This window comes from Rhamphochromis longiceps, linkage group LG8 (genome assembly GCF_057381845.1).
Source record: "Rhamphochromis longiceps isolate RC_006_pf linkage group LG8, R_longiceps_female_GT1.1, whole genome shotgun sequence".
NCBI classification, from domain to species: Eukaryota; Metazoa; Chordata; class Actinopteri; order Cichliformes; family Cichlidae; genus Rhamphochromis; species Rhamphochromis longiceps.
In genome coordinates this window covers 33322786-33345023 of record NC_140564.1, presented here as the reverse complement: position 1 = coordinate 33345023, position 22238 = coordinate 33322786, and the positions used below count along the sequence as shown (strand labels likewise).

General features: G+C 43.6%; 1 protein-coding gene across 2 annotated transcripts; it reads left to right on the top strand.

Annotated features, from left to right (window-relative positions):
- Positions 1-52: 52 nt before the first annotated feature.
- On the top strand, positions 53-20902 carry abca5 (ATP-binding cassette, sub-family A (ABC1), member 5). 2 transcript variants are annotated; one of them, XM_085417122.1, is made up of 38 exons: positions 53-113; positions 1282-1451; positions 2548-2734; positions 2829-3002; positions 4280-4377; positions 4505-4731; positions 4816-4957; positions 5093-5281; positions 5581-5728; positions 6820-6997; positions 7275-7333; positions 7541-7827; positions 8778-8897; positions 8984-9122; positions 9620-9710; positions 9855-9994; positions 10562-10681; positions 10786-10987; positions 11299-11465; positions 11937-12064; positions 12282-12419; positions 12502-12615; positions 12775-12945; positions 13029-13142; positions 13290-13427; positions 13562-13630; positions 13719-13810; positions 14029-14152; positions 14322-14439; positions 14533-14624; positions 14740-14915; positions 15083-15158; positions 15475-15569; positions 15735-15854; positions 15942-16094; positions 17222-17301; positions 17386-17441; positions 17533-20902. In XM_085417122.1, exons 2-38 carry the CDS (start codon positions 1329-1331, stop codon positions 17671-17673), a joined length of 4986 nt encoding a protein of 1661 aa, XP_085273248.1. In that variant the 5' UTR covers positions 53-113; positions 1282-1328; the 3' UTR covers positions 17674-20902. The 2 variants fall into 2 exon arrangements, with proteins under 2 accessions (XP_085273248.1, XP_085273247.1); XM_085417121.1 differs by having other exon boundaries at positions 68-205.
- Positions 20903-22238: the final 1336 nt, after the last annotated feature.

The following is a 22238-nucleotide window of genomic DNA, read 5'->3' as shown; positions in this document are numbered from 1 at the left end:
GCGCAGACTTGCGTCAGCATCACCGAGACCAAATCTGATTGGCCGACATCACATTTCGGGGCGTTGCATCTGACAGAAGGAAGTAGAGACGCAAGAAACCAGCTCGTTTAAGGGTGTGTTTACCTGATACTTACAAAATAAAATCTGTAATGTAATGCCGTTAAATCGCGAGCTGAGGAAGGATATGTCTTAATGTATTTCATACGTGAGTATGCTGTGCTTGTTTTTCTGGAGCGGACGTGTTTTTAGCCCGGCGTACACACGCTGGCAGCTGTAGCCTGTTAGCTCGATGCTGCTCCGTGTGCCTGTGTTGCCATTCAGCGCGTCAGATTAGAAAAATACACTCAATCAGCCGCGGTTAATTCTGTGAAGAGGCTAGCTCACTCAGCTGCCTACACCTGTCCTGTTTTCCGGTCCGGGTGAGGACGAAGCGGCGACGCTAATGTCTGTTGATTTTTTTTCTTCTTCTTTAGCATATGGAAATATCAGCAGGTAGCAGGTTAGCGCCAGTTGTAGCTAACATCGGAGCGCTGTTGGCGAAAACAAGGAAAGCGGGTTTAATTTGCTTTATTAGAAACTTCTGACAGGTGTCATAGTACACCTGTATACACCGATACTGGGTCTCGGTTAGTTAACTAATATATAATACTATATATTACTGCAGCAAACTCTAAGCAGAGCGGAAAGTCCTTCAAATGAAAGTTTATTGTATGAATCAGTCAGGGAAAAAATAAATAAATAATTTCCTATAACTATATATTTGTAACCACCAACATGATGCTCTTGTTGTCAGAAATCTTTTGTAAAAGACCCAGATAGGCAGCACTTCAGTCAGCAGTATTTGTGCAGACCAGTAACGTAACGAACACATAAACACCACGTCACTGGATTTTACATTCATAAAGAAAATCAAGAGTTAGATGGTAAAACATCCAAAATGTAAACAAAGTTTGGGAAACCTAAATCATCAGAATATGTTGCAGTTTGAACAGACATCCTTAAAGTAACTGCCTCCAGGTCACATACATGAATCCTCCCCCTGAGAATTTGTTAATATTTTTTGCAGCAGTTTGGAGTCAGAACGAGCTGAAAGTTTAATATTAATCCTTTCATCATCACAAAGCAAAGCAGCCTTTAAGATGCTAGAGGGAAATAAAGCATCAGTTAGTCTGCGGGATAACTGCAGACCTGCTGTATTGATTCACTGTCTTAAGTCCTCCTGCTCGAGTGCATAATGTCCGGGGCTTTTAATTTCTTCTCTGCCATCTATGTCCCTTGCAGCTGAGGCCAGGATTAGTGAGAGGACCTCTCGTCCGTACGTTATCCACATGAGGAATGCTGGGAGCATGCAGCCCATGTACAGAAGAGACGCTGGAGTCTGGAACCAAACGAGAAGTCTTCTCTACAAGAATCTGCTCATCAAATGGAGGACCAAGCAGCAGAGCCTGCAGGTGCAGAAACATTTTATTTAAATGTGGCTGCCATCACCAGTGTGTGAATGTGTGTGTGACTGGATATGTAAAGCGCTTTGGGGTCCTTAGGGACTAGTAAAGCGCTATATAAATACAGGCCATTTACCATAAATCCAATAAATAACTAATGTTTCCAGAGTTTCTGAAACATGCGATTTTTACCATAATCTAGCAGCCTGATGTCGAGGTGTGTTCTGGTTTCTGGGGAAGTCTCGGCTTGTGTCACTAAGTCATTGAAAAGGTCGTGTTTTTACGCCTGTGTGCTAAAAGTCGCTAAAAGTTGAAGCCGCTCCATTGCTTCTTTCTGCTTTCTATTTCTGCTTTGTTAGACCATGCATTTTTTATTTGGCTTTAAGTTGCGTCTATGCATTTTTTATGTGCCTGTGTATCAGCTTTTCTTTTGACTTGGAGCTCTCTGGGACCGCCTCCATCTTCAACAGCAGTCAGGGCCGCCCTAAGCTCCGCTGTGAATAATACAGCCTGTTTATTTCACTCACAGACCCGCCGTTACCCCAAAGACTGGATTTGTTCTACATTTTTAGAATCTAGTAATCTGTTGCAGTGTTTTTGTGAGAAGTGTAGTTGTTCAACAGGAAACTTGAGCTTTAGTTGGGAGAAGAAAATGTTGACACCATATTTAGTTTGAGTTTTGTACACAGATGATGCCAAATTACCTAGAACATGCTTCACACTACATAATCATCTCTCTTCTCTGGTACTGTCTACCACAAGCCTCAAACTCTTGACATGCCCCCCTCTGAGTTCAGCCTTACAGGTTGTTTATCAATAGGAATATAATTTTTTTCTTTTTTTATCTCGCGGTTTGGTTTTGCAGTTAGAGCCGCTGCGTGCATGCAGTCATCAGTGAAAGTAATGTCTTTTCTCACTAAAATGTACCTGTAAATTCATTTCCTGTCCCACAGAGCATGAATTTTCACCAACTTTGGGTTGTAATGCTTTGGACATACACAAGAAAACATATTTAAGAGACGATGCTATATCTGATCTGACCTGGGGGATATCAGGGTTTACTGAGCAAACTATTCACATTCCTTCTGTGTCCCTGTCTGTGCAGGAATTGATCCTCCCTCTGCTCCTGTTGGGGCTCCTGATACTCATCAGCACCCTGAATCCTCATGTTTACTATGGCGGCATCAGCACGACGGAGCTGGAGAGTGACAGCCACTTCTTCAAAGGCCTCGGCTACACACCAATCAGTAACATCACCACTTACATCATGGAAGAGGTGGCTCAGAATATGCGTAAGTCTGAAAACCATCTGCGGGGTTCTGTGTCCGTTAGGTTTGTGCAGAGGGTTCGAAAAGAGCAAACCGAGCATTTTTTCCCCTCCTTCAGTTATGCAGGATCGTCTGGAGATGTTCTCCAGTGAGGAGGATCTGGAGAACGCCAGCCTCTACGAGCCCTCCAGCTACGTTGGCGTCGTGTTCATGGACAGCTCGGCCACATCTTACAAACTCCGTTTCCCGCACAACCAGCTGCCTTTACCCAGTGACTACACAGAGTCTATTGGTAAAGCCTAATTATTGAAACTATTATACTTTCTCCCGCTTTATTTTTATGGATTGGCTCAACTTTATTTTAAATGGGTACAAAGTTTCTACACTTCCCTCACAGTGACAGATCAGAAGCTCATTTGTGTTGTAGACTTGCATACATCTTCAGATGTGCTGCTAACTGCCTTTGAAAGAGTCCTTTGGTGTAAAAAAAACCTCCATAATGAATCGTTTAAAGTACTCGTGCTGGTTTAAAAGAAACAGCAGTCAGTGGGGGCATTGCACATGATCTTGGTGGTAAAATCCTTAAATGAGTTATCATTGTAGCCCTGGCAGGGCGCAGCAATGCTCTGCTGTGATTGGTACTTATTCTTTTTTGCCCTGGTGAGTGCGTCTTGCTCTTTCTCCATCTGTAGGTGCCGCCCTTCTACTGCTGGAGTTTTCTTTTTTGTTTTTTTAAGGGTTAAAGGCTGCTTACTCCTGGGCGTTGGTGACTTATTATTTTGTTTAGTGGCCAACTTCTGGGTTTTCCTTTAGTTTTGCCTCCTTTTAGCTCCTTTTTTTTTTTAAACCCACTTTTTGTTAATCTCCCTGCTTCACCTGGACACTTAGGGGAACGTAACATGGACTAATAATTTGTTATTATGAAGATGTTGAAGGGAAAATAAGCGGGAACTATCAACACTGGATCTGGCTGTCACCCAGAACATCTGAAAGTGTTTCCTCTCCATTAATCAGACATTGAAGGGAGAGAAAAAGTCGATTTAAACCTTAAACATGCTTCAGCTTTCTGGATCCTGACTTGTAGCTCTTTTGGTATGAAGGAATATAAAAAGATGGAAGAACACATGGAGTGGAGGAAGAGATGAACAGAACTGTAAAAGAGATGATTCCCTCTTAGAGCTGATGTGTGACGTGCTGTGGTGTTGTTTTATATTTCATACAGAAATGATCAAATTTAAAACAGAAGTGTTGAAATCTTCAAACTTTTAGCCTGGACTTATATTGATTCTTACACATTTACTTTAGTTTTTTGGACTTAAAGTATATTTATTCTATTTTTACTATATTAGATTTTTAGATCATTTACTTTTGTTTAATCTTTCCTTGTATTATTTTATTGAAAAGCTAGTTTAAATGTTATTTTATTGCTGTGATGTTTCATCTTTCTAATCTACTCTATATTGATGGTCATTGTATATTATTTGTTATGATTTATATTGAATCACCTTTAACAAAGGTCCTTTACAAATACATTTTGATTGATTGCTGTCGTTGCTTCGTCTCCTGCAGCCAGCTGCTTGTCGAGCTCTGTAAACTGCAGGGCTGCAAATTACTGGTACTCCGGCTTCATTCACCTCCAGTCTCTGATCGACGCAGCCATTATTCAGGTGAGACAGGCTGAAGCTCAGCTGCTGTTGAATTTCGGACATTTGAACTGCATTTTTCACACATGGATTTTCTTTGACTACGTTACTGAAAAAAGTTTTAAACTCTTTTATCATCTTTTGTGCTCAGATGCAGACAAAACGTTCGGTGTTGAGCGAGCTCGAACTGAAGGCGGTGATGATGGGTCAGCCCGGCTCTGTGGAGGTTGAGAAGTTCCCCCACGCCCTCATCTCCATCTACCTGGTCCTGGCTTTCACGCCCTTTGTCACCTTCCTCATCGTCAACGTGGCGGCTGAGAAAGAGCATCGTCTCAAAGACACCATGACCATGATGGGGCTTTACGACACAGCCTTCTGGTGAGGAGAAACGGCTTCGGCCGCTGCACATTCGGACACTCGGACCAAAGAAACTCACGTTCATGTGTACGTGTGGTTTGACAGGTTATCATGGGGCCTCCTGTACGCTGCTCTGGTGACCACCATGTCCATCCTGATGGCCATCATCGCGACGTACACAGCGTTGTTTCCTAACAGCAACTTCCTTGTCATCTTTTTCCTCATATTCCTGTATGGAATATCATCAGTGAGTAGAGCTGGGATGGAGGGAAAGCAAAGAAATAAAGAAATAACATATAGCTGTGGCTATTTGATTCCAGCCTTTGTGTTGTTAGTAGTGAACGTTCGTTCCTCTCATCCATATCCTGACTCTGTTCCACAGATCTTCTTCTCCTTCATGCTGACTCCGCTGTTTAAGAAGCCCAAGTTTGCCAGCACGGTGGGATCCATGCTGACGGTGGTGTTTGGCTGCTTGTCGCTCTTCACCGTCCTCGTGAAGGATTTCCCACAGCCGCTGGTGTGGCTTCTGTGCCTGCTGTCGCCCAGTGCCTTCTCCATCGGCATTGCACAGGTACAAACACGCTCTGGTCTCCTCTGGAGTACTTTTCTCCTTCTGGAATAAATTAAATAGCAGCTTGTTGCAGTCCTCTCTCACCTCAGTGTTGATCCTGTTTTTGTTAATTGAATTAATTTAGATCATTTTTCTATTAATTGCATCATAAGTGATATTAGGTTCTTTCTGCAGCTTGCTAGAAATGTCAATATAATCTCTGCAGTTTTCCAGCCTTCATTTTTCAGAAAGATGAAGCTTTGTGCAGTAGATGCCACCGAGGCTGATCTCAGTGCGTATTTGTCTAATATCTATTTTAGGTTGTTTACTTGGAGGCACAGGGAGACGGTGCTGTATTTTCTTCTCTGACTAACGGGCCTCATCCTTTGTACGTGCCGTTGCTGATGCTGGTTGTGGACTGCATCCTTTATCTTCTGCTGGCTACCTACCTGGACCAGGTGCTGCCTGGTAAGTGCAAAAATATTTGAACTCAGTGCGGTCAAACACTGGTTTTTGCCAGAACAAATCCAGCAGCTATTAATTTAGTAAAAGTGTGTTTTTTGTAGTCACCTTTTTATCTTTTACATAGTAGCAAAACAGCTGAAAATAAAGAGTGTTTACCCTCTATTCCCCCATGTGTCATAAGGCCAAAGATGTAAAATTTTCAGGAACCATTTGAATTTTCTCTTTAGTTCAGGATTGGGGAACTCCAGGCCTCGAGGGCCGGTGTCCTGCAAGTTTCGGACGTGTCCTTGGTCCAACACAGCTGATTTAAATGGTTAAAATGACCTCCTCAACATGTCTTGCGCTACAGATCAGTAGAAGCTTTTGGGCATTGAGGAAAAGAACAAGCTGAGATCCCACAGCAAGTTTGAAAAGCCCTCCAGCGGTGTGCTGTGCAGCGAGTGGGAAATAAACTGTCACTCTTCCATTATCATGTGTCTAATCTACAATCTAAACTGACTTCTGCACATACACCTGTATTTGTCTTAATCTGCGAGTCATAAAAATAAAGCTTTCCTGATTTGTAAACGACAGGAAGCAGGGGAGGATTTAGGGTGGGGCTATGCTATGATTGACATGTTGATACACTCGTTTTTACCCAACCGGTCTCTCAGATGGGGTCACCTGATTGTTGGGGTTTTCTCCTAAATGTTGTGTTTACCTTACAATATAAAGTGCCTTGAGACGACTGTTGCTACGACGCTGTGAGATGGGGACAGACAAAAAATCATATTTGTTTCAACAGTTTCATAAAATGTTGCAAACTGAACGTTGCCCTGCAGCTGTACTGAGGCTGATTCTTCATTAAAAGCTTAACTTCCAAAAAAAAAAAAAGGAAATAAACTGTCAGATGTTTCCCTTTTCACCCACTGAGTGTGTGCAGCACTGCTCTGCAGATCCATCTGTACTTCAATTAGCGTTACACCACATTGATCGTGCTGCTTTAATTGACTGCAGCATTAAATCGCCCCACTGCTGGTCGAAGCTGATTGGGTTAGCAGTTCTGTTTGTTTTGTGTTTTCATTTTGTTTTCATGATGATTTTCTGATACGCAGGTGAGTTTGGAATGCGGAGGTCCTTGGTTTACTTCCTGAAGCCGTCCTATTGGTCCAAACACAGAAAGCGCTATGTTGAGGTGAGCTCGGTGTACGACACTGAGCTGAACGGCGCTCCTGGTGGGGACGAGTCTATCGAGCCGGTTTCTCCCGAGTTCAGAGGGAAAGAAGCCATCCGGTAAAAGCCTGAACTTACCAATATTTCATTTTATTCTTATGTCAGTGCTCACAGAGTACCTTTACTAAAAGTATGGATTCAGAGGACTGAGAGATGGAGGCCCTGAGAGCTTCGGGTAGATCAGCGTTAGGCTCAGCTGTAGCATCAGCTGAGGAGAGCCTGGAGGTCCAGCCTGTAACCTGAGAGCTGCTCTTCAACTGACTCTGCTGCTGTGTTTACGCTTCTCTCCTTTCAGTTTCACTGTTTCTTCATTGCTCGCTCGTTTTGTTTCCAACAGCATCAATAACATCCGCAAAGTGTACAAAGAAAAGGACAACGTGGTGGAGGCTCTGAGGGGTGAGTGCTTTTCTATGATTATACATGTTGTTCAAGGTTACAGCATGAGTCATGTGAAGGTGCTGTATAATGTGGGCTAAAGATCCAACCGCAGTAATAAGCAGAAAGCCTGATTTACATGGTTAGATTAGATATTTTTCCACATTCCTACAATGGACTGAAATAACATCCCGTATCTCCTCCTGTTTCTTTACCTCTCCTTCTCAGGTTTGACCTTTGACATCTATGAGGGACAGATTACAGCTCTGCTGGGACACAGCGGGGCTGGAAAGTCCACCCTCATGAACATCCTGTGTGGGATCTGCCCGCCGACGAACGGCACGGCCACCATCTACGGCTCGCCTGTGGCAGAGATTGCCGACGCGTCCGAAATGAAGCAGCTGGTGGGAATCTGCCCTCAGTTCAACATCATCTTTGATGTGCTCACGGTGGAGGAGCACCTGAGGATATTTGCTGCCATCAAAGGGATCCCACGAGCAGACATCGACGCTGAGGTAAATGTGACAATCGAAATGTTCCCGCAGTGCAAAGTCTGAAACATTCTGACATTTATCAAAGTTAAAACATACATTTGAAACATGACATCAAACCTACCGGTGACAACCTTCGACACCAGGGTTGATCGACGTTAAAAGGTGATTTGTAGTTCTTATAAACCAAATGTGCTTAAACTCGACGGCAAGAAGAAACTTGAACAGTGGCTGCGAATCTTGAGAAGAAATCTCTTTTCATCTTTAGCTGATGAAACCTATCACCACAGAGCTAATAACCCACAGAAACCAGGAAACTATCAGCCAATCACGTTGCTGCACTGGCATATGCACAAACACACAGTAGTTTCATTTCCTATAATTTCAGGGTGTGTGGTAGCAAACGTCTTCTTATCATCCTAATCTGTGGTTTCCACAGCAAAGCTGTAGGTAGATTAGAAATGTTCTTTGCTAATCATCAGACTGACATTTGTTCAGTGCTCTGGGGGGTTAGACTGAAGACCCCGAGATTAATTAATGAAGCGCCGATGTAGTTGAAGTATAAGTTAGAAGTATGTATAAGAAAAAGCGCTCTTTGTGAACAAATTTGCCACATTTTGGTGATTCTATTCATACAGTTTAATATATCCAGTAAGTGATGATGCTTTAAATTAGATGGGAACATCAAATTTATTGTAAAGATGACTGCAGAGTTGTGAGACTTGCTTCTAGAAGGTCTTTAAATCCACTGTTTAAAAAGTAAAAATGACACACGGATGGGGTCTGCGTCTATTTTCCTTAAGATTTAGATTTCATAGAAAGTTGTGGAAGGTGGCTAAACTCCAGAGCATGTTGGTGTCATAGTTTTCATGTATGTGCATTAGTGCTTTCAGCAGGAGAATATGTGACATTCTTGAGGTTGTTTAAAAAGCTGTGCTTGTTGAGCCTTAGTGTGATGTTTCCTTCTCTGACAGGTCACAAAGGTGCTGAAGGACCTGGACCTGGAGAAAATCATGACGGCTCAGGCCAAGAATCTGAGCGGAGGCCAGAAGAGGAAACTGTCTGTGGGCATCGCCATCCTAGGAGATCCAAAGGTACCTGTGCGCAATCTTACTTCAATTTTTCGAATCCAGACACCAGTCCTTCTTGGATAACGTGAGTTTGTGGTTGTTTCTGTCAGATCCTGCTCTTAGACGAGCCCACGGCCGGCATGGACCCCTACTCCAGGCACCAGGTGTGGTCTCTGCTGAAGAGTCGCCGGGCCGGCAGAGTCACTGTACTCAGCACGCACTACATGGACGAGGCAGACATCCTTGCTGGTACGAATGCTCCTTGTTGTGTAAGATACACAAACCCACACTTTGGACTGGAAATATAGACCAGAAATTGTGCTTTATTCTTATCCTGGATGATGGTATCTCAGGATCTTCTAGCTTAATCAATATTTTAATCAGGAGCTGGTGTTGCAGAAAATTTTCCGCCTTTCTTGATGATGTTTAAAATAAAACCGTTTGACCGGATGAACAGTTTTCACTCAGGTTTGTTGTGTATGCATATTTTAAAGTATGCTGCTGACATATGCTCCAGCTTGGTGATGTTATTCATCATGAGGTCAGCGCTGAGTTGCCTTCCTTGCTGCAGGAGAATTTCAAGAGTGAGATTCAAGGTGCAGAGGCGAGCAGAAAACACCAGCACAGCTTTATGTAACCGAGCAGCAGCTCCAGTTTTATACTCGACCCATATGAGAACAAAGGTTTATCTCCACGCGAGTTGAAAACATGTCTGATTTATTTTTTTTGAATGTTTGTTTCTGCAGATCGCAAAGCTGTGATCTCTCAAGGTCAGCTGAAGTGTGTTGGCTCCTCTCTGTATCTCAAGATCAAGTGCGGTGTGGGCTATCATCTAAGGCAAGGACCCCTTCATTGACTCTTACAAGAACCCAAAAGGAATAATTAATTCGATTGTTTTTGTTATTGCTGAGTTTAGAACGTGTATTAACCACGGGCGTCTTTATCGAACTAGATTTAGATGTTTTTCTTCATCCTTTGCAGAATGTCTATCAGCGAGGCATGTGACGCAGAGAAGATCACGTCTTTGGTTAAGCAGCACGTTCCCAAAGCCAAGTTATCCCGACAGCACGAGGCGGAGCTGACCTTCACTCTGCCCTTCGAGAGCATGGACACGTTCCCAGGTTCGATTCACAGGAACGTCCGTCGGTCACATTTAAAAAAAAATCATGACACGAGTCGACCATACAGAGGTTTCCTTTGTGCGTGTTTGTTTTTTGAGCATTAAATTGTACTGATTATATTTTTAGTTTACAGTCGGGTCACGTTTTTGCACATTTATCCTGACTTGATTCTCTGATAGCTGCCTGCTTTCTGTAGCAACACGCATGCAGCTGTGCACACACATGTACTCCTAATGTGCCCATCAGCAGTTTTTGGTTTACCTGCCTTGCTTTGACATTGTGCATTGTATAAAAATGTTTTTAAAAATCATAACTCCGAAGCAATCGACTGCAAATAAAGCAATTTCTTGAACCTCTGAATCTGCACTGGGGCAGAGCAGAGTGATACTGGAGCAGTTGTTCCTGCTCAAAGGGGAAAGTTTACTTACTCCTGGCCTTCATGGTTTCTTTAATATCCTTTAAAAATATCCAGACAGTATTTTAAAAATAGAGTATGACTCAGTCATGATTCAGCTTTGACTGTGAGCCACGCAGCGCGCTGAGCGGTCCTGAATTCATCTTTCGTAGGCCTGTTCTCGGAGCTCGACTCTCAACCCAGACTGGGAATAGTCAACTATGGTGTTTCCATGACAACGCTGGAAGATGTTTTTCTACGTTTGGAGGCAGAGGCTGAAGTGGATCAGGCTGGTGAGTGTGTCGCCAAACTGAAGATTGCTGCTGATTTCAGTTTTTCGAATGGAAAAAGTCTGCAGGAGCTCTGGTGTTGAGTAAAAGTCGTTTCATGTCTTCAGACTACAGCGTGTTTAATCGAGAGCAGGCGGACAACGAGTGCGACACCGCATCCCTGGACGACACGGACCAGAGGCTGCTCACGTTCTCCGACACAAAGTCGGACGTTGTGACGGGTCACGCCCTGTGGCGGCAGCAGTTCAGCACCGTGGCGTGGCTGCACATGCTCAACATGTGCCGGGAGAGGAAGGCCTTCATTTACACGTGAGTGTTCTCCTTATTTTACTTTATTAGCCAATTTCTTTATTTTGAAGATATCATGGGTAAACCGGGCTTCTTATTTATTACCTTAATACAATACATGTTGTTTGTTTTTGTTGTTTGTATGTTAATCTGTCATATGATGGACACACATGCTCCATCTGCTCCTGTAGCTTAGAGTTAAAGAACTGAATGACATCCATAGTTTTCTGCCTCTTTGTCCAGTCACAGAAATAGGGATGTGTTTTGAGGCTTTATTCCTCCCATTTATCGAGACTTTCCTGACTCTAACCTCCCCCTTCCTCCTCTTCCAGTCTGGCCTTGTTCCTGGTGTTTGTGGCTGCAGTCCTGGTTTTGTCGCTGGCCACAGGAAACATCCAGATTCACTCCTCAGACCGCCAATTTCTGCCAATTTACCTCCTGAGGAGGAACCAGGCGCCCCAGAGATACGCCACAAGCCTCCTGGTTCAGAACTCAACTGGTGAGTGTCACAGATACAAACACGGCAGCCTGACGGTTTCTGTGTAACTGAGTTAAAAGGCTTGTTTCACTTTCAGTGGGTTTTTTCCCTGAATAAGACTCGAGATCTCAGCTCTATCACAAAGCACAACATGATGTAAACACTGTGATGAAGCATCGCACTTCTGCACGAGTGTGAAATATCCCACTAACCATAATCATTACAATATGTCCCGTGGGTGTAATTTAACCGACCTCCTTGATGTTGATTTAAATTGTTTTTATTGACACGTATGAGCTTCTACATGATGCAGTTTTATAGTTGCAAGCTGATTAAGCTTCCTCTGAGGGGTGTCTGGGCTCACGCTGAGTGGCAACAAACTCAGATTATGTCGAAGGAGGTCTGCCCATCTCTGCTTGGACCGCTGCCCCTGTGACGCAGCAGAAAATGGTTGTATGGATGATTTTAGCCGTGCCTTTTTCGTACCTACAGGCTCTGATATTTCCGATTTCATCCACAACATCGAGTCTCAGGACATCAAAGTGGAAATGATGAAGCAGAGCGACTACATGGCGGCGGCTCCCCACAGCGCTGCCATTAACGTAACAAGATCCAGCAAGGTCACTTTAATATTGCATAGATTGAATTTAATTACTGATATCAGATTAGATGAAACTGGAGCACCTCCACCTACATTTAATGTGTCACGGTGCTCGTGTTGCAGCCAAAGTGCTCTTTGTTTGAGGGCTGCTGGCTCCTCTAACTGAGAGCTTTCTGTTTAGATGGAGTGCTGAGTTCATGATGCTGTTGACACTTTGTTTCATGTGTTGTTAACAGGGTTTCAGATACAGCGTTGCATTTAACAGCACGACTGTTCACTCCCTGCCCATGACCGTCAATATACTGAGCAATGCTCTCCTAAGAGGTCTGAATGGGACCGGGCAGATCCGAACGTGGACCAAACCCTTTGAATATGTGAGTGCCTTTGACAAATATAGAGTCAGATAACAGAGGTCGTTTCCAAGACACTAAACTTTCCCTTTGTGATGCCCATCAGCAAATCCCTGATGCTACATCCTACGCGCTGGTGTACATAGAGGCGATCATACTGGGAATGCTGGCAGCTGGAATGCCGGCATATTTTGCAATGGACCACACTCGAGACCGAGAGGTAACCAGTTAGTCACAGAGATAAAAACAGATTCATCTTTTCAACAAAAGATTTAGAGGGAAAAAGAAACGTTGTCTGGTACAGTGAGAACATCGGGCCACACAGTCACATTTCTCGTCACTTCTCTGTTTTGTTTTGGGGGTTTTGTCCCCTTTGCAGATAAAGTGTCGCTCAACTCTGCGCATCTCTGGTCTCGTACCGTCAGCGTACTGGTGCGGTCAGGCAGCGGTGGACATCCCGTTCTATTACCTCATCCTGTCCTTCATGTCCATCATCCTTTTCTCCTTCCACACCGGAAACCTGCTCAACTCCAGCAACCTCTCTGCGGTGGTGCGTCCAGCTGCTTAAAGACTTTATTCCTCTGTAATACAACACATACGTGACTTCATCTCATGGCTTCTGCCCCGCCTTAGGTTCTCTGCACCGTTGGCTTCAGCCCAGCCATGATTCTCTTCACTTATGTGTCGTCTTTCGGCTTCGCCCGAGTCCAAAGCAACAGGGATTTTTTCTCTGTCATCTCCATGATGGTGAGACTCAAACATGTGATCCTGAACAAGCCTGCTGCTGCTGTTTTTTTCTTCTTCTTCTTTCTTCTTCTTTTCTTTGTTCTTCACATGACAACAAAAATGCTTTAGATTGAAACCTTTATTAAAAATAAATTGCTTGTACCTCAGGTGTGCGTCGTGTCAGCCTCGGTGGTTCAGTTGTCCTTCGTAAACAACAATCCAGCTTTGACAAGAACCCTGCACAACGTCTTGTGTTTGTTCAACCCGCTGTACCCTCTCATGGGCTGTCTCAACTGCATCACCAAGGTAGGAGCTCAGGGCAACAGCTGCTTTCTCTGTCAAGCATACAGCTGTGTTTTTCAAATAAATACACGATCATATATCATTGGGGCTGAGGCCGTTATTGGAGTCATGTTTGAGAGCATTTCTCCATTTCTCAGGCCACCTTCCTCCCGACTGTCTACGAGGAGAACTTCCTGTGGAAGAACCTGCTCATTTCAGTTTTAGCTGTATGTATCATATTTCATAACGTGGGGGAAAAATGTGATAAACAAATGTCAGAACTGTATTTAACTGTAACTGTGTGTCTGTGCTCAGCCTTATCTCCAGTGCATCGTTCTGCTTTTCCTGCTTCGCTGGCTGGAGATCCATTCTGGAGGAAGGACGATGAAAAATGATCAGCTCTGCAGGTGATGATCGCTTTCATAACTCTGATTACAGGAACCTCTGGTTTATTTATACTGAGGTTTATTGTTTTGATAAAGGTAGAAAAGTTTGTGAGGCTTTTGGAGTTACCCAGATCCCTGAACAAAATGTGGTCGCAACCGTTTTACTGCAGTAAAAACATATAGGTTTTGATGCCTACATTAAATGCAGCAGACCTAATTTTCTTTTAAAATGTTCACAGGATCTCATCCCAGTCCAAGGCCAAGGTGGAGAGGAACCTAGAAGAAGGCCAGAATGAAGACGAAGATGTCCAGATGGAAAGGGCCAGAGTCAAAGAGGCCCTCAGCTGTCAGTCCTGTGAAGAGGTAAATGTTTACAATACATAAATTAAGAATGCTGTTGAAGTCCCTGGTCCCTGTTGAAGAGTCAAGGTGTAATAAAGATTAATTTAGCCAGGCATCTTTAGTGTTTTGTTTCTCGTCGGTGATCTGAAGGCATTTTGCTCCTTTTTCTGTCTTTTCTGTGTCTGTTTAGAAACCGGTCGTGGTTGTGAGTAACCTGAAGAAGCAGTACAAGGGCAGGAGAGAAGGATTTTCTCTAAGCAAGAAGAGGAAGCTGGCCACAAAGAACGTCTCTTTCTGTGTCCGTAAAGGTACGCTTAGTCTTGCTGCTTTTTCTTATGCTGCGTGGTTCCCAACCGGCCGACTTCACCCACAGTCTGAATCCTACCCTGCTGTTTCCTCAGGTGAAGTTCTTGGACTGTTGGGCCCCAACGGAGCAGGAAAGAGCACCATCATGCACATGTTGGCAGGTGACACTGACCCCACTGCAGGCCAGGTACAGTAGGATGATACTGAAGCATTCCTCGGTCTGTTTATTTAATAATTTCAGTCATGTTACTCATGTGTTTAAACCAAGAAAACACTCTGAATCTTTGCTCGTCTTGGTCCAGGTGCTGCTGGGAGACTACAGCACTGAGTTTCGCTCAGTGGACAATCCTCTGGAGCACGTGGGCTACTGTCCACAGGTGAACCCTCTGTGGCCTCGGGTCACTCTGCAGGAGCATCTGGAGATCTACGCCGCCATTAAAGGCCTGAAAGGAGAGGACGTGCCGGGGATCATCAAACGGTAAAGTCTCGGTCTCATCCTCAGTACCGGTTTCCCCCTGACGTTTGACCACAGTGATTTCTATTTTTAACAGTCAGACAGTCAAAGATGATGTAGATCTTTAAATCTTTTCGAGAGAGAGAGTGTAAAGCTAATAACGGTTGTTGTGTGTCTGCCGTTGCTGTCAGTGTGGTGAATGCTCTGGAGCTGAAGGACCACTTACACAAACAAGCCAAGACTCTGTCTGCAGGACTCAAGCGGAAGGTGAGGAGACCCTCGGCTTGCCTATTAGTCTGCTCGATTATAATGTTAATGCTGTGTTTATCCTGCCTGATAATAAAGTATTTATCAGAAACCTGTTGGCGTTAACAGCAAAATCGACGTTTTACTCCTAACGAGTCAGAATATTTTAGCTTTTTAAGTTTCATTTTATTTTTCGCGGCAGTGACGTTTAAACGTCTCACTTCAAATGTAAAAGCCTTAAATGTATGTTCTGTCATGAAACACATGAGGTACTTCGAATCTTTTCTGTTATAGTTTTACAGTATTTGTATGATATTATTGTGTTGTATGTCTGCAGTTGTGCTTTGCCTTGAGCATGATCGGGAATCCTCAGATCGTCTTACTGGATGAGCCTTCCTCAGGGATGGATCCAAAGTCCAAACAGCGCATGTGGTGAGACGATGTTTTCCTTACAGAAGCATTTTTCTGCCTTTTTCTTGTTTCAAATGTGAAGCGCTGAAGTTCTCTCAAATAAATGTTTCTTTTCTTTCACTGCCAAATAATGTGTTTAATTTCATAAGCAATGCTACCGTTAAAAGAAGCGTTTCCTTCGTGTAGGAGGGCCATGCGAGCCGCTTTTAAGAACCGTCAGCGCGGAGCCATCCTGACCACTCACTACATGGAGGAAGCCGAGGCTGTGTGCGACCGCGTCGCCATCATGGTTTCTGGGCAGCTGAGGTTCGCTCCACAGTTGCTTTCTCGATAATTTCTCAAACTTCCGAGTCTCGGCATAATGCCTCTTAATGCTTGGTCTCTTTACTGCAGATGTATCGGTTCCATCCAACATTTAAAAGGAAAATATGGCCGCGGTTACAGTTTGGAGGTGAAACTTAGAGAAGAGCTGACGGGGCTCCAGCAGGTGGCGCTGTTGCATAAGGAGATCCTACGGATATTCCCTCACGCCGCTCGGCAGGAGAGGTGAGCCCTGACCTGTCTGTGTCTGTGTGCAGTTCAGGGATGTCAGACTCGTTTTACAGCCCATTTTGATCTTAAGTGAGTTGGATTGGTAAAAATCCTTTTTTCTGTCACATTTAATCCTTGTGCAGTTTCAAGTGTGTCTCAGTGTTTCTGCATGATAAAGAAATGCTGCTGTAGTTAATGAAAGACATCTGTGTGGCCACAATAGAAAAGCATAAATATCTCCAGAGAAGAAAAAAGCTGCAACTTTTCAGTCATTTAACTCTTCATTACTTGAATGGATGGACTTTGGTGCAGTATGAATGAAAGTGGGAAAGGTGTTTATCAGTAGGACAAGCTGTAAAATTCTTTAAAAGGCAGTCCAAAATGTATATCCTCCTATTTTTGATCATAAAGCCAGCGAGCACCGATGGCGGTGAAGAGAGCACCAGATGGGAATGCGGTCACATAACTCCACAGCAGCTAGTCCAGCTGTGAAACCTTCAGTGTTTTCTTCCTGTAGATGGCTTCAGTTGATTAACACCTGTCTTTCTTCCACTTCAGCTACACAGTGATGGACACTTAATGAGTGCCAACAGCACACTGTAAAGGAAAGCAGTGAACCTTATAAAACTGAGAAAGCAAAAATCAAATCCAGAGTAAGAATTTTGTCCTGACTGAAAGACAGAATCGTGCTTGTGATTAAAATATGATTAATGGAACGACCCAGTTTCAGCTGTTCACAAAAACTGTGTCAAACGTTAGAATGAACCGTGGAAGTCGAGCTTTAAGAAGTTAAACACTTCGTAAAGTAAAATAAAATTAACTTTTCCCTTAAAATAACAGTTGGGAGTAGATATCCTGTGCTCAACGTGTGGGTGTTCGAGGTTGTTTTTGGGGTAGAAGTAAATAAAAAGCTTAAATAAAAATGTTAGAAATCAATAAATGAGGCAAAACATGAGCTTTTATATGTATTTTTGTAGCTTATTATACCACTGATTAGATTCAGAGTCAAAACTAAAAGTCAACTAAGAGCGAAAAAAGAGAGGAGGAAGCATTATGGAAAATAGAGCTGTGGAAACACAGACGCGTGCTACTGCTCTGTGTGTCCCAGTTTAATTCTGTATGTATGTGTGCTGTTTTTCCAGCTTTGCTACGCTGATGGTTTACAAGATCCCCATGGAGGACGTCCAATCGCTGGCCAAGTCTTTCTCCCAGTTAGAGAGCGGTGAGTGAGTGCTGACCCGTCGTTTCTCCTCCACAGCTCTGCTCTCTCTCCCGTGTACTTAATCTTCTTTCCTTGTGTCGTCAGCCAAGCAAACCTTCAACTTTGAAGAGTACAACTTCTCCCAGTCCACCTTAGAGCAGGTAGGCTTACATGTCAGGCGGTCAGTTTGTACTTCCACTGGACCTCTGGATTCTTCACTCCAAGCTTTCCTTGTTTCCTTTTGTCCTGCAGGTGTTTATGGAGTTTGCCAAGGAGCAGGAGAACGAGGAGGACGAGGTGGGCTCCCTCAGCACAACTTTCCAGTGGCAGCGGCTGCGCCAGGACGGCTCCGTCTCGGTCAACCACACAGACAGCATCGTGCACCAGCTCTGAACTCCACCCGAGAGGGAGCTGCCCGGTAACTGACCAGAAACCCGAAACTGCCAGGCTTCAGCGCCTGAGGGCTCACGCCAGCACTGCCCCACAAACTGCACGCCCACCGCCTTTAAAATGATCGTCAGACCTGTGTGGGTGGAGGGGGCGGGCCTTGCATACACTGGGATTGACTGTGTGTTTGGGCTGTTGTGGCCTCTTCCTGTGGGAGCGCATGTGTGTGTTGCTGTCGTCCATCGGTGCTTTCTGATTCGCACTGACCGAGGGGCCTGCAGTCTTTCTCAGCACGCTGATGCCACACTTACTCCTCTTTCTAATGTTTTTTATCTTCACAGGGAGTCCGTTAAATGACAAAAAAAAAATTATATATATATATATAAGCTTTGTGATCCTTTCCGTCTGTCCTCCTGAGCAGGAGTGTTACTGTAAATGTGTTTTCTCGTCTCTTTGGGTGTTTTTTTTTTTTTTTTTGTTTGTCTGTTTACTACCGTCCATAATCGTAATGGTACCAAAGCAGCACATCTCTGAACCACACCTCCTCACGTATTGGCACTGACGAGTATCTTTGGTTTATTAGTGTTGGTAGCACGTGCAGAAATCGCTCTGTCGTTGATGTGAGCCTGTGAAGTGAACGCCTATCTACTAACATGCCTAAAGAGACATGGTACAGCTCTTTAAACCTTTAAAAAAACCAACAAAAAAATAAACTAACACCGTGTTTGCTTTTTATTCTTCTGAGGCTGAAGAAAAAAGTCCCTTCCCCTCATCTTACAGCAGCATCCTCATCTTAACGCCTCGACCTTGGTTCTCCATAGTGTTTCAGCATGCACGCTCACAAAGAGGAGGCTGGTTATTTTCAGAAGTGGTAGCTGGATTCTTTGGGGCGAGCGATGAGCGTCGCCCGGCAGCAGGATGCAGGAATATAGTGTAGAATATGCACACCAGTACATGTAGCACTCCGCCCTCATCTCATGGCACTAGAGAGACGAACGACCTCCGAGGTGGCGCTAGACGTTGGATCCAGGCGGGGCTCGTTTAGGCGTTCTTTTCGTAACAGATGTTGAATGTACGCTTGGCCTCCGGTGAGAGGAGGGTTCGTAACTCAGTGACCACTCCGTGGAGCTCCTGACAGCACTCGTGTTTCACGTTGGTGCCACTTTGGATCATGCAGCTGTGTTTTGTTAACTCTGTCTAGCTTATTTGATGTGTGTATATTGTGCTGTTTATAGTGTTTGTGCGTGTATTCTAGCACAGGGGTGTCAAACTCATTTTAGATTCTGGGTCCAGTTTTTCTTGATGCTGTTCCTTACAAACGTGTAAAGAAAGCAGATTTTTGCCTTTTTATTTGGTATGAAGAAGTTTAAACTCTTAAAGAAATCAGTCTGTAAAATAAGAAAGTACCAGCTGATCATTGCCTGGACTTTGATCTGTAATGAAAACAGAAACTTTTAGTTAATTCCCAGAATTTTACTTTTTCTTCTTTTTGCACAGTGGAAAAAATGCACATTTTCCCAGGATTCCTCCTGGATCAGAATGGGATTTTTAGGTGGTGACGATGCATGTAAACACAATTACTCCACATACACTAAAGGCAATAAGAAGTCTATGCTACCTTACTTAACAAATCTCTCTTTCCTTGTTATTTCAGTCATTTCATGAAAAGAGGGGAGGGATTTAAAATATGTTCTTTTTTTTAGGGAAAGTGGTGCCAAATTGTTTTATATTTAGGAAAAACCCTCCTTACTTTATAGGCACAGTTTAGTTTGGAGGGGCAGAACTAGCTTTAGGAAGAAGGCGGTAAAGTGACCTCTGGCTCAGAGGAACTGGACGAGTCAGACTCTACTTTCTTAAGCAAAAAACGCAGTCCAAGCTGTAAAGCTTCTTTTAATCTTCACATTATGTTTGACACCTCTGATCTAGTAGATTTGTACTAGGGAGTAACATTGTTGGTGCACTACCTATCAGCAAACCGACAAATTGTAATTCTTTCATGACATTCAGGTGTGAGGATTTTGGCTTAAAGGGAATTTAAGACACTTTTTACGATGTTTGTTTTATTTCTTTAGTGATCATAAATGCAGTCAGGAGGGAGATTTTTCTGCAGATCATGAGTACATGTATTTTTATTTAATTTGAGAGCGTTGCAGAATGATGTGCCGGCACAGGGGTGGATCAGATATCTGGAACAGAAGTGTTGTGCAGCAACATCACAAACTCAGTCCTCACAGTTGGATTATCTGAGCTCACAGAGGATGTGTGGGTGTGTTTGTGTGTTGCTGGCGTGTTGGTGTGGTCCAACTCTGTAGCACAGAGTTATTACCTTTTCTTGGATTTCTTCTAATTTTCAGAAAACAGCTAGCAACATTTATTCCAGCATTTATTCTATTTCCTTTCCTGAGCCCGGTCGTGTGTGTGACTCTGTTTTTGAGGTGTCAGGGATAAGTTACATTTATGTGTTTATGCAGTAGCTGCCATTCATCTGTAAGGCGCTTTTTACTGGAGGTGAGTAGGAGCTCAGTGTCAGAGCTGTGTTTGTAAAGATGTATTACATACAAGAAACATTGAAATATACCTTTGGTGGAGGAAATGAGTGGGATTTCTGCTATTATGTCCTTATTAAATGTGAAAACTGAAGCCCTGTGGGTATGTTTGTGCACACATGTAGCCTTTAGTCCGCAGACTGAGTAGAAACACTGGCTCTGCTTTAAGTTAAATGTGTGTGCTGAGTATCGACAGGTGGGCCTCTCTGGACTGTCCCATATACACTATTGTATAGAAACTCATTTTATATTCATTTTCCCAAGTGCAATGAAGAGTTTGTTTGCATGTGTGTGTTGTGTCTCAGTAACATGTAGCCATCCAGAAACATCTGCTCTCTTTTCACTCCGAGCCCTGCCTCCAGACCGCAGAGCATTTAGTTCAAAACGTTTCGCGTGACGAAAACCAAAATGCTCTCCGGCGGAGCGTTTAGACGACTGGCATCGACATTGGGGCAGGTTTTATTTTATTTTCCTGGTGGTGGTAAAATTGCACTATTTCTGGGAAATTTTATAACCTTTCTTTATATTATGCAATCTTTGTAAGATTATTTGTGCACTGACTTTATTTTTTAAAAGACTGTGGTTTAGCTGTGTGCCGTATTTTCCTCCTATCGCGCCCCTTTGAATGGACACTCGTCCCTCTATGGTCTCTACTCGACCTTTTCATGATTAAATGTTACTGTATAATATTTCTTGGCCTTTTGTTTGTTTTTGGTTTATTTGTAACAGACCATCCAGCCAGAGACAGTTTGGTGGATTGTGGAGATTTTTAGAGTGATGCACCAAAGGCAGACAGTGCGGAGAACTGTGCACGTGTCGAGCAGCTCCTCATTTCTTCATATTTCGCAAACATGTGGAAATATAGTGTACGAGGCAAAAAGAGTTTATACAAGTATAATTGGCTAGAAAATTAATGTGTCACCAGATTTATTCTTTTACAGTCTGAACTCTGAGGCAGCTTTCTGTTGTTTCTTTCTGGAATAATTCTCCAAACTTTAAAGGACATGTGTCTCCTTGGAAGCACAATATAAAGAAATGAGGGTTGGCTCAAGACTTTTGCACATCAGTTTATTTCATAGCAAAAGATCACACACTTGCAACAAAGTTTATAAACTCAGGAGTTCAATTATTCTCTTTTTTTTTTTAGCTATGCACCTGAGTTGGTTTCTTTCACAGCGTCACCAAACAGCAGGTAGCACTGAATCCTGACTGTATCTAAAAGATGGAAGTCGTACCCATGATGTCACTCGCTGTTTTTGGACTCTGCATTTTGAAGCCTAAATATTACTGATTTGGCTGCCACTGAATTAGGGTTCTTGGAGAAGTTATCATATTTAAGTGGTGTGTTAAATTAGCAGCCAGCGGTGGTGTTAATGTACAGACACAGTTACCTGGTGGTTTATTAGCAACAGACTAATAAAATACTATGAATTTCAGTCACCAAAACAGATTAATGAGCTTCTTTTGTGGTTATTATTTGTCTGATAATTCCATTAAAATGCTCCAGAAGGGACCAGCACCACATTTCAGTGAGGTGATGAATAGCAGACAGATGTGTCCTGTCACAGGCAGCTATAGCATAACACTGTCAGACCAGCCATGTCCCCAACTTTGAGTCTCACCATTATCCAGATCAGCACAGGCTGTCTCGCTCCCACCTTCAACACACAGCAGTCTTACCAGAGCAAAGTGGTCCACTGAGGATGCCACAGAACACCAGAGGAGCTCTGAGAGGATGCTTTTTACTGACTATACAGCACTATCATCCTGGACATCCCATCATCACATTTGCCTGTGATACAACGACTGACTCTGCCTACAGAGATTTTGAGATTGGAAAACAAAGGAGCAGCGGTGCAGACCTGGCCCCCTCTGCATCAGTGGTGCCAACCTTCAAATTCCTTGGTACCTTCATCTCCCTCAGCACGGCCAAACGTGTTTTCTGGCAAACGCTACAGACCACTGAGACCAAGAACAGAACACCAGCACCACAGTGACCCTCAAGACGCACCCAGGGACTCTGAT

Bases quoted from the DNA above. Each gene is read 5' to 3' on its own strand.
- abca5 (XM_085417121.1), top strand. The intron at 5,282-5,580 runs GTACAAACACGC...TATCTATTTTAG, and splicing joins TCTCCATCGGCATTGCACAG to GTTGTTTACTTGGAGGCACA. The intron at 12,946-13,028 runs GTGCGTCCAGCT...GCCCCGCCTTAG, and splicing joins CCAGCAACCTCTCTGCGGTG to GTTCTCTGCACCGTTGGCTT.